General features: G+C 36.4%; 1 protein-coding gene across 1 annotated transcript; it reads right to left on the bottom strand.

Annotated features, from left to right (window-relative positions):
- Nucleotides 1-1,161: 1,161 nt before the first annotated feature.
- Nucleotides 1,162-12,877, bottom strand: galca (galactosylceramidase a). The gene is made up of 17 exons (XM_073855676.1): nt 12,674-12,877; nt 12,508-12,576; nt 12,350-12,413; nt 10,506-10,619; nt 10,264-10,402; nt 10,142-10,181; nt 9,930-10,057; nt 9,422-9,577; nt 9,215-9,339; nt 4,756-4,883; nt 4,551-4,640; nt 3,483-3,572; nt 2,524-2,668; nt 2,263-2,443; nt 1,673-1,836; nt 1,494-1,570; nt 1,162-1,411 (listed from the first exon to the last, which is right to left on the bottom strand). Exons 1-17 carry the CDS (start codon nt 12,800-12,802, stop codon nt 1,265-1,267), a joined length of 1,986 nt encoding a protein of 661 aa, XP_073711777.1. The 5' UTR covers nt 12,803-12,877; the 3' UTR covers nt 1,162-1,264.
- Nucleotides 12,878-12,897: the final 20 nt, after the last annotated feature.

The raw sequence follows: 12,897 nt of genomic DNA, 5'->3' as shown, positions 1-12,897 counted from the left end.
TTTTTGATTAAAGATTATGAGCACACACGAATTTTAAAAAAATAATGAAGCTCACAGATAAGTCATTTGTTAATAATCCCACAATATTAAATATATATATATATAGTTTTTCATTTCAATTTCATTGTGACTTTAAGGGCTTCTGTATAAACATGGCGGCACAAAATGGCGTCTTCCACGTAAGGGGACCCTCTGTGTATGTAGATAAAAACGTCCCATTCTAAGATAAAAACATAACGGTTCATTTTAAAAAGGTCTTTATACACCCCTTTATAATATAGTTTTGTATATTATTTTGCATTTCTGTCAAGAGATCCTTCTAAAAATTACACATTGCACCTTTAAGAAAAAAGTTAACTTATTTCAAGATTTTTTTCTTGACCCACTGGCAGATTTCCTTTTCTTTCGCTTGTTTTAAGCACAAATTGACTTACATTTTATGTTTTTGTCTAGAAACTAGACTTTTTTCTTAAGTAATTTAGCCCATCAAGAAAATACATCTTGATTTAAGAATTGTTAGATATTTGTACTGAAACCAAGACAAAAATACTAAGTAAGAAGTAATTTTTTCAGTGTAGTAGGCTAACCATGTTTTTTGTGTATTGATTACTATTGGCAAAACCATGGTTTTACTACAGTAACCATGGTTTAACATTTTTTTTAAATGTAGTAAAACCATGGTTAATTTTCGTTAGGGAGGATTAAAAAAAAAAATCCCAAACCCAATAATGTTAATTAAGAAAATTATAGTTTTACTACAGTAAACATAGTTTAATTATGGTATTTGCAGTAAAACTATAGTATTACTAATTGTAATAATTACCAGTCCGCTAAAAACATGATACTATAATGATATTGATACTACATGATACTATTTACTGTAACAAAACCATGGTAAATTTTCTTATTTTTTTGTTTTGGTTTGTTGTTACCTGCTTTTCTTTTCAAATCTGCTTTAACTTAACCATTTACAAAAATACTAACTACAATTTTTGGTTGCAAAGAAAACGTTTTCAGATTCTGTCAAGTGTGTCCAAACACGTAACTGATTGTGTATTAGTCATACATTGTCTGCTGTGACAACAACCCAGTTCATTTGCACAATACGTCCCATTTCACATTTATAATCCACCAAAGGAATAAGATTTAAGATTCAACAAATGAAATCAAAAATACATTCATTACACCATAAAAAAGTGAATTGTTACAAAATACAGCAAGTGTGTAAAAATCATGTAAACATAAATGTAAGGACTCCGTGTGATCATAAATCTGCAAGTATTTTAAAATTATCAAACTGCGCATATTCAAATGATAGAGTTCCCAGTGCCGCCCAGCCTTTCTTGGGTTCGAGGACAACAGCATACTTCCACAGTGGGTAGCCATTTAGTTCCCCGAAGGCAAAATCTCCCTGTGACCAAAATATCCACAATTAGGAACAAATTATTGTGTGTTAAACGGCTACCGTAAATAAACAAAAATCCTGATGTTACCTTTACACTAAGTGTTAATGAATACCATACACCAGCCCTTGTTCCCGAAAGCCCTTCAGCAAGAACTCTCTGTCCACCTTTAATGTAGATAAAACATATTTTGCAAAATTACTGTATTTGCATTATGAATCTCAAATTAGATCCTAAATATATTTCAGTTATTAAAGATAAATGGTTACCTATGTCATTTGACACTTTATAAGTCCCATTTGCATAAAGCCAATAAAAGACACCCTTTGCTTTTCGGATGGATTCTCCTCCTTGATCAATTCTGGCAGCCAGGAACACTCCTCCGGTGTTAGGAGTTTCAATAAGCACATCACATGACACAGTGAGGTCTTTCCTGTGTAAAAACGCTAACAATAAAACACCTGTGCATAGAAATATCAATTGAATAAAGATGATCAAATGACTAATGACTGTTCAATATACTACAATGATATATTGTCTTCTCCTAAAGCATCAAGGCTGGATACAAGCTTTTAGATGAAATTATCTGATAATTTCTTGCCCCATCCATTTCCCCTAGGTGCCATCAATTCGGTCATCTTTCTAATTACTTTCGCTAATATAGATGATATGAAAAAGCACTATTTTAAACAATATTTTATTTGAATAATATTTTGGTCATACCACCAAACTCTGACCCTAGTATAGCATGTTATATACATGTACTTGCATGAAAGAAATTAAGGAAATAATAAATCATATCAAAATCAACTGGATCCCCATAATGTCAATGTCATGTATGTACAGATGACAAACATACCAGCTGTAGTCCCCGATGATGCTGATGGTCTGGTCTGCATCTCGTGCCCAGGTGACCGGTCGCTCTGTGATCACCTGTCGTAAGGTGAAAGCATGTGGCCCTGTGTCCGTCAGGTTTCTGAAGTACTCAAACACGCCGGTTTGATCGGCAAAATATGGTGCCTCAGAGAACGGAGGGTTTTCTTTAAAGATATTTAAATTCTGTTAGAAATGCTGAACATATTAATGTATCTAAAATACTGTAGTGTTAAAAGCGGTTTACCGACAGTAAAATCATCCGAGTAGTTCTTTGGAAATGAACAGGATTCAGGGGGATCTGGGTAGAAGCCTTTCTCTCCAGTAGTAAGGGATGTGATTGTGTAAACTTCATCAACATCTAGTTTTAGGGTAAATGAACCATCATAGACCTGTATAAAAACAAATTAAAAGCATAAAATTAATATGGGTCATTGTATGTGGTTGCTGTCTAGGTCAAGTCAAAACAGCTCGCCACAAAATCTCTATCATGTTCCTGTCCTTAAAGGTAAGTCTAAAGCATTTTTTACTTACAGATTCGATTACATTCAACTTTATTGTCACTGTGCAGAATACAAGTACAGGGCCAATGAAATGCAGTTAACCAGTAAAATGCAAACAGCAATATTATTTAAAGCTGCCAAAGAATGCATTGAAATATTGAGTTAACTTGTTCTCTGATATCTACATAGAAGGTATTTCACTTTATTAAGTGCAAAAATTATCCAGAGATGGTTTTACATGTCTATTTACAACCTTAGGATTTGCCTTTAGAATGAAATGGTCTATTATTACCTTATTTAAAAGGGTCATGAATAACAATGCTGAGCTCTGCTCTGATTGGCTGTTTCTCAGAGCAGCTCCTTCGGTAGCTCTGTGTGTGTGTAAACAGACCTTATGTTTGAGTCTGTATACAGATTTTGAGGAGTAATTAATTATTCAGAGATTGTTAATGGACGTTTCTGAGTGGTAAGTGTGTTTTTTTTCAGTATGGACCTGCAAAACGTAACTGTAAAGTCAATAGTAGAACTTCATGCTAAATGCTAGCACATAGCATTAACTAGCATATAGCACTAAGCAGTCACAACTTTGTTTTTAGCATTGTAACAACATTGTGATTAATTTAATATGTAATGTAATGTCATAGTCGGTGTTATGTTGAGATTGGTCTGTTTTCCAGCAGTTTTTTGCATGCATAAAATGTACCTTAATAGGACTTTTCTTTCTAAAAAGTATATCTTTCTTAGTCTCAAAATCCAACTTTGAATACCACACTTGCAGTTCAGTTAGATGTGCCTGAGAAAAGAAAAAAAGACATTACATTATAAATATATAAAACATTACGTAATATATATATAAGTAAGGAATAATTGACGGGCTGTTAAATTAGTTGAAAATAATGCACACCTGAGGTAGTAATGCAGCCACAACCTTACCAATACGTTACACTGCGGGTACGTGTGCATAATTTTAGAATTATTTGATCAGTGTTAATTATACCACGTTTACCACACCATAACACATTGTTTAGGTGTTTTATTTGAAGAATTTGACAGGTTTTGTCCTTAAAATGCTATTGTTAGTTTGAACTATTTTCTTACGCATAACATCTAAAGTCTGAAGAAGCAGGCTATCAGTGTTTATTTACTGTACTCATTCTTCTCTCTTTATAATTATTTTATTCATTGTTTTCACTACCAAACATATATTTATGCTTTATTTGTTGAAATAAATAAATCTGTTATTTTAGTTAAACCCGGTGTACTGATATTAAACTGTGATGCAGTCGAGAGTAGGCATGGGCCGGTATATGATTCTGGCGGCATGATAACCTTTAGCAAAAATACCACGGTTTCACGATGTTGCGGTTTTGCCATTGCAACATTAAAATGTGTTATTTATTTTCAAATGCCAGGTAAAAATAAAGCCTTTAAATTATAATATGCTTTCAAAAAATATAGAATATTTTCGTAATGTATATTAAATGTTAAGTAAATCAATCACATGAGTTAATGAATTTTGTATAAACACAGCTCATATCTTGGAGACGGTATCACAGAACATTTTAGTGGTTTTGAATCCTTGACCGTTTAAAACCTCGGTATACCTTGAAACTGGTAATCGGCCCATGCCTAGTCGAGAGACCTGGAACTACTTACTGAAAAATAATGCACAGCTGTAGAACGTTTCTCAGCCAATCAGAATGAAGCATTCAACAGTACCTTGGTATAATATACATTATAACATTATTATATCAGAAAGAGCTTCACTTACAAAAGAAGCTTTAAGCTGAAAAGTGACTTTTTGTGCCGAGACATTAAACTGCGGTAGAGGAGGTCGGATGCACTCAGAGTGATCGTGTGTCTATAAAGAAAGAAGGAAGGAGTGTTCAAAGTGTGCATGGAGTTGAAATGATTCACTAAAACTTGTGACCGTCACAAGACCAAAAATATAAATAAATGACCAACTAACCACCCACCATAGTTTCAATCACAATAGTAAGATTCCCTTTGAGGTCGGTTAAGGCCACATAACTTCCTCCATGGGTGAGATTGCCCACAGTCTGCAGATAAAACCAGCCCGGTTGTGCAAACTGGGTTGTGTGTGCTACAGGATAAAGCAACAGCGTTCTTTAAAAAAATCCTCAACATGTTTGAAAGACGTAACACATTAACTATCCCCTAGTATTCTAGCTTGTTTTGGAAATTACTTACAAGAACAATTCACCAAACAAGTATAAATATTCAGTGGAACATAAATGAAAGCAGACAATGACCAAAAAAGCCCAAAAAGTATGATTCAAGTAATTTATGTGACTTCAGTCTTTCAGTAAGATTAAGGGCTCTATCTTACACCCGGCGCAATGCAGCGCAATGCGCGACGCAAGTGTCTTTCGCTAGTTTCCACCCTAATTTTCACGTTTAGCGCCGCGTTGTTTAAATAGCAAATGCATTTGCGCCCCCTTTGCGCCCATGGGCGTTCTGGTCTGAAAAACGAGGTGTGTTCAGGCGCATTGTTGGCGCGTTGCTATTTTGAGGCAACTAAAATAGACTACGCCATTGACCAACAAAAACCTGGTCTAAAGTCTAAAGTCAATGGCGCAATATGTTTTATGTTATTTAAAGAGCGCATTAGTAATATGCGCCTATAAACGGGAGGACAACGCGGGTTTGCTTATCACAAAGTACATAAATGCGCAGCAGCACAAAAATGCTTTTAAATATGAAAGATTAAAGGATTGAATTTAAGAGATTATTATTGAGTCTCTTGGACATATTTATAAATGAGGACTGATTATGAGACGTTAGAAGGCGCAAAGAGCTGCTTTACCTGCAGCCTGATAAGTAAATAAATGCTTTGCTTTAAACAAATGCGTCTGTTTTTAAATGTTTTTTTTTTAATGCTACCTCACGGATTTATTGTATATGATGTACCTGTGGATATGGCGAGATGAGAAACATTTGTAAGTAATGCTTAAAAAAACTCTTTGCTAAAAAAACCGCTGTCCAAAGTGCTGAAACGTGAGGAGAGCCGTTTGTAAATTCTTTATCTCCTGTTTGTTACAAATAAAGTATTTTTAGAGTACAAACCTTATCTTACATACTTGTAAATTATGTTTTGATTATATTGGATAGCCATACATTTAAAGCAATTACAAGCCTGCTTTTTACTTCCATGACTAAAAGAAAACGGGTTTTAAAGGTTTTAATAAAAAAATAACAATTTCAATATAAGGGAAAAACAACACAATTATTTAACATTAATCTTAAACTGGGGATCTTCTCCCTCTGCTTAGTTTTTCAGTTTACAAAGTCCGTCATCTAAATAGGGATTAGACATAGCGCCAGCGCAACTTGCTTTTAAAGGGAATGAGAGCTGTGACTCTCATTGGTTTACTGCACGTTACGCCCAAAATACTCCCATTACAATAGGACCTACCCTTTTCGACCATGCGCTCGGCGCAAAAACGATTTTTCCCGTCGTTAAATTAGCAAAAGTGGATTCGGACACGCCCATTTAGACGTTGCGCTGTGCGCTTTAGACAATGCGCTTAGATCGTTAAAATAGGGCCCTTAGGAGCTACAGTACAAAATATTAAAAAAGAACAATAACTCGAGCGAAAAATTTGCATGACACGAACACGAAAGCCAGCGACCAGCAGTAGCAGAGCTACGCAATCTCATTCATTTGAATGGAAGCTTGGCAACTTCCGGCGACACGAGCGAAAGTGATCGTTGGTGACCATATGGGACACGAGAAAGTTAAGAAGGTTTAACTTTATGTAAATGATGAGCGAATTTCAGGAGCGACTACCAATGGGAGCGAAGCAGTGGAGTTCACGTGTGATGACGCGTTTTGGGCATTTGACCCGGATGACCCTACAGTCACATTAGCTACAAAAGTGAGCGATACCGAGCGACACGCACACGCTTGATGGGCGTTCCATGGCTATATCTAAAAGCGATATCAAAAGTCACTTCAGAGGTATTGTTAAAGGTAGGGTAACAGATTTGATCAAGAAACATTTTTAGTTATGCTGGTTAAAAGTCTCCTCACATCCTGATAGCAATCACTGTGTTAAGTTGTTTAAATGTATTTGTAGAAATTTATGTCATCTGTGAAAGGCGTAGGACCAAAAAAATGTTCAACCAATCATAGATTTCGGTCCGAACGGACGTTTCCATTTTTGTCCCTCATACGTAAGCATAATTTGAATGCCCACCGCGCAGCGAGTCCACGCAGACACCATACGTCATTGGCGCGTTCACGTGCGCTCACCTCCTGCCTGTGAACAGCGAGAACAGCAAACTTTTCTGCTGAATTGACAACCTGTACAGGAGTCACAAAACTAAAGGCATCTTTTATAACAACAACAGCAAAAACTGCCTGGATCAGCAAAGAGCAAAAACCTAAATGAACATCGGTTTATTTTCTGCTTTACCACGAGATGCGAATGGCTGCAGGAGGCAAAGGGTCTGAAAGAGTCGTTGCACTGTTTATTTTGGTAAGGTAGGTACGCGATATGTTTGTATTGAGATGGATTCAGATATTCTACTTTGATGAAACATTGTGTTGCTTATGAAATTTGTGTTCATTTGCGGATTAGCGTAACAGTTAGGCTACTACGTCTACACAACCGAACGTGTGCTTAAACTAATAATTCTGATGTAAACCAGTTGTTTATGTTGGCTATTTTGGAAGTGTTATTCACTTTGTACTGCAAAGTTTTCTCACTGGTGAATGAGACATGACATGTGACCGTCTGATCCGTGCGTGTTCATGTGTTTTGAAAGAGGCGTGACTTTGGATTGCGATTTGACTTGAGGGTGGGATTGGGATTTCATTGCTAGGCGGCTACCGTTAGCATTTTTCAAAATGTGTTACCCTACATTTAAGTTACAAGAACAATGTTTTTGGATTTTAAAGTATTTATTTCTCGATAAAAGTAACAAAATACATGAGATAAAATGCCAAACTTATCAGATATATACAGAAATACGAATTTTCCGTCATCCTGAATTTGTCAACTCGAGCCACAGACCTACGTCATGCTGCCCCTACACTCCGATTGGCAGTTGCTTTGTCGTGTCGCTCAGCATTTGCATAAAATAGCCTTCTTGTCTATTTTGGCTCCACTTTGCTCGGCGCAGCGGCGAGCATGTCGCTGGCAAACGGCCACTCCCATTGACAATGAATGGTAGCCTGTCGCTCTGTCTCTGTCTCTTGTAGCTAATGTGACTGGGGGGTGAATCGCGCACATTGCAAAATCTGCACTTTGGCGGATATTCGTGCCCCATTAACCAGGAGCTTGCACTAGTAGTGACGTGATTACACTGTAGCGAGCTAAGAAAAAAATACGAAACAACAATGACATCGTCGCTGTATGTTGACACCCGGAGCTGTACGACACATCTTCAAACTTTTATATAATAAAAAGGATCTTGCTTGGTAGAAAGTGAGTAAGGAGGTCGGACAATCTGTAAAGTTGTAAAAAACAACTTTACTCAATTTGAGTTATTTATATACATATTGAGACTACAAGCTAGCTAAATTACGGGTAAATTGAGTGTATTTTCATCTAAATGATGTGCACGCGCAAATGACACGCATTTTACGTGAAATGACACGCATTTCACGCGCAAAGTGAAATTCAAGCAAAGAAAAATGCAAGCTCCTGGTTAACGTGGCACAAATCTTTGGGCAAAGTTCAAATTCTGCAATTCACGCAATATGCGCGTCAAATGCCCAAAACACGTCATTCTCGCAAATCACGACGCAGGATGTCTATCGTGGATTACACGCAGTTCACGTGCGAATGACCCGCATATCCTGACGCGCATTTCACACGCAAATGACATGATTTATTCGCTTCATTCGCGTCAGGGTACAAAGTAGCGGAAAAACAAGAATCAAAGTTGCGCAGACTGTGAGTTGCCTGTGTTTGGGTCCAAAGTTTTCCTGGTACACCAAATGGACAGCGGCCATGTAACACTTCAATTCTGTGCCAGCAGGTGGCTGTAGTTGGTATTTATTACTCAAAACAGGAAACAAGAATAGCTAGTGACTGCAGAACTACAAAACATAAATAAATCATCACTCGCTTCCAAGTTTTTCTTGTGCAGCGGTTGGCAATGCCGAACAGCCCATTAGAATTATCCGACTCCCAGGCGAGCACCGGCACTGATTTGGCATGCTGAAATCAGCCAAGATAAAGGTGACGGTGACTTACTTTAGCTAACTGGTGACTTACGAAACCTGCTTAAAATCTGTCTGTTTGGTGTGTACCTAGCCTAACACTGTATCTACACCAGATACGAGCATTTTTTTTAAACAGCACAGGACTGAGTTAACGGTGACAGAATTATCATTTTGATCAAATACACCTTTAAAATAAAGAATATAATGAATTGAATGCAAATAATTTACAAACATGTTACCAGTTATCCATATTGGAGAATCCACTACATAATGTCCACTCCAAGGCTCTTCGGCTGTCATCAACCCATCTCCGCCAAAAGACAGATCCTCGTAGTAACTTGCTATCAGATTCCAGGATATGGTCCTAACATGAAAAAGTGTTACTTTAGCAACATCGACGTGGGATCTGCTACTGCAAAGTTACAAACGTGTAAAAAACTGCTCACGAAGTCATTCTGCCGTTCACGTAGTTCTGGTTTAAAATGCGAGCCCAGCATCCAGCACCTATTTCATTATTAAACGTGCTGTAATCTTCAGAGGACCAAAGTTTCTTCTGAGTCCACAGGGCGTCCTTTACTGTGTTGGTGCCTGGGTAGTGAACACTGCAATAAAGGAGCAAAGCTCTGTTGTTGTTGTCTGCACATGATTGAATTTGAAGAAAGTAATTTAAACAATATTGAAATTGGCATCATTATTTTTTCTCTCTGTCTTCATAAAAGTACATTTAAATAATAAAAGCTCCTTTACACAAAAAATGTACATGGGAGATTTTACCGTGTGTGTGAATCTTTTTAAATGAAAAATAAAAAGGCACATGTTTATATTATTATACATTTTATATTTGTATGAATTATTATTATAATAATTGAATGATTTATTGTATTTAATAACGACAGAGCCTTTCTGAACGATGAGCTTTGTACAAAATCAACTTTTGTGAATATATTCGCTCACCCTATCACCTCAACAGCATCATTCAGATATGGATCTTGGGCCATGAATGTAGCAATATTCCAGTCCCCGTCTGCAGCGATGATTCCAACATCTGTCAAATTATTTTGGTCCAAAGTGTTTCGCAGAATCTGGTTCAATGACAAACATATGCATTATATTTACAGATGAAACTGTTGGCTTTTAGGACAAATCCTAAATTGTTACTTTCTTACCTTGATATACGTTGCATCAAAACTTTTTTCATTCCATATCTTAAAAAAGAGGGAAGTTCACAAAAACAGCTGTCAGTAAGCAGATCAGCTTTAACTGCACAGTAATCTTGTGCACACATATCCCAACGTAGTCGATGTGCAGGTTATGATGCTGCTTTGCTCCAATAATCCAGGAAACGACATATTTAGCAGTCCTTTTTGGGAAAAAGTATGGCCATTGCATGCCCTGACCAATCCATCCTGGAAACGCCCAGGGAAGACCTTTACAACCAAACCATTAGTTTATTATTATGTTCAATACAACACTGATCTCTATCATACGCATTATAGCAGTTTACGGAATGGAAATTCACAACGTGTTTACCGATCAGTTTTATGTCTGGATTTCTCTTCTTGGCTTCTTTCATAAGCCACCACTCATATCCACGGAAGAAATTCACATCATCTTCACTGTGCATATGAGAGGGCTCTGTCCCATCTGTCAAACAGTTAAATCAAAGCATTTGTTAATATAAGACAAAACTAGTCCAGTCACCATTTAAAGGGGACATTTCACAAGACTTTAAGATGTAAATTAAAACTTGTGTCCCCAGAGTACATGTGTGAAGGTTTAGCTCAAAATACCATATGGGTGATTCTCACGAAACCATTGAAACACCACGGCACTAATGATTTTAGCTTTAAAATGTGTAATATAGTAACATTAAAAAGCATCAGAATTAACACAATACTGTGTTCTACCTTGCACAATGTGTGATTTCAACATAAGACTTTATAATTGGAAATTTTATCTCATTTTCTGCTGAAATTCTCATTACCGCAATGTGTCCGGCTGTGTTTGAACATGCTTTATGTTGTCATTTAATCAAATTAACACAAAAATATTACGAAAAAAAATAAATGGATGTTTTGCTAGACTACATTAGATGACAGAAAAAATATTTACTGAATATTCATGTATAATAATAATGAAGAAAAATTAGGAAAATGATGTGTCCATGCCTGATGTTCTCATTCTCCGCAACACTTTTTGAGAACAGTTTAAGCACACATACAGAATTTTAATAAAGTTTGATTTTGAGTGACCAAGCACATGGACCAGTTACTTCAAGATGGCTACCAGGTAAGATCATTTTTTACAGTTAATTTGAAATATTGTCTTGTCAGAATGCTTACACGACATTTTGATTATCATTACCGCAACAGATGCTTATTAATTGTTAATTTAATTAATAGAAGCATAATACTTTGATTTTAAATGCATGTGCAGAATCTCCAAATTATGTTCTTTCAGGTTTGTCATGTCATTTTGAAAATATGTCGGTGTTGATGTTTTCTGACTGTTGCGTAATTAGATTTTTTAGGACTAATTTTTTAAATTATGTTACAAAAAGTGTTAAATGATAAGTAAAAGTTTTTAAATTAATGTTCCCATTTACTTCAGACTTTGTTTTTCAATGTCTGGTGGGAAAAAAGTAAATTTAAGCAATTTTTACATTTTCATGTTTGACATTTTTAAAACCAAGTTTTCGTGAGAATCACCCATATAGAACATTAAAATACAACATGTTAATAAAAATGTCACTTTGTAGGTGTGAGCAAAAATGTGCTGTTTTTTGGGTGTGTCCTTTAAAATGCAAATGAACTGATGAAATGCAAACACATTGATCGCCATGATGGTGGTTCGTTGAAATTGAACCTTGTTTATGCTGTCAAATATTTTCTCTCTCTCTCTCTCTGCAATGGCAAGTACTGTGGTTGGATAGTGCAGATTAAGGGGAGGTATTATCCCCTTCCGACATCACAAGGGGAGCCAAATTTCAATTACCTATTTTTTCACATGTTTGCAGAGAATGGTTCACCAAAACTAAGTTACAGGGTTGATCTTTTTCACATTTTCTAGGTTGATAGAAGCACTGAGGACCCAATTATAGCATTTAAACATGAAACAAGTCATATTTTCATGATATGTCCTCTTTAAGTTAAATGCTTGAGTCTGGGTATTATTTATGTAGCTCTGTTGGTGAAACATTGAGTCTGTAATGCAAACATCATAGGTTTGAATCTTAAAGTAATGTATAGCTACAGTGCACTAAATGCATAAGTCTGAAATACTGAATGTGTGTTAACTTACAGAAGGGATGAGAGTATATTTAGCATTTCAATATCACATAACCACTCCTGGTTAAAATAGATTATTTGTATTACCGGTGGTTTGGGCATCCCCTCCTATTTCAACCTTCAGGATATGCAGTGAAGCTCCAAAACTTGGCTGATGGAAACCAAAAGCACAATAACTCAACCGGTTAACTTACTCAACATCATGTGATATGGGACACGCATCTGTAGTTCATGTGATCCAGTACCTTAAACAAGAAATCCAGTATTTGTCCTCGATACGGTTCTTCATAGTTTACCAAAAGTCTCGAGGTGGCCTGTGAACAAAACCAAACCACAAACACTGACAGTAGGCAAAATAGTAAACGGACAGTGTGCACAGTTCCGTTAAGTTATTATCATAGTTTAGCCTACCCCTCCTCCGCTTAATCCACCTATCCCATCAAACTCTCTTCCTAATCCAATGCGATCATCTATAACATAAAACTCAGCAGAAGACTTGAGGATGAATGAGATTACGAACAGCAGACTGTGTGCGAGCATGATCCAGTTTGTTTATATGAATGAGGAAAAGTTTCACATGATGAGTTTTTGACTACAGCTACTTCCGTGTCACGTGAAACACGTAAAACGCTTAC

Source organism: Misgurnus anguillicaudatus, chromosome 18, assembly GCF_027580225.2.
Source record: "Misgurnus anguillicaudatus chromosome 18, ASM2758022v2, whole genome shotgun sequence".
NCBI lineage: Eukaryota > Metazoa > Chordata > Actinopteri > Cypriniformes > Cobitidae > Misgurnus > Misgurnus anguillicaudatus.
Note: the sequence above shows the minus strand (reverse complement) of the source record. Positions and strands in the feature narration are given on the sequence as shown.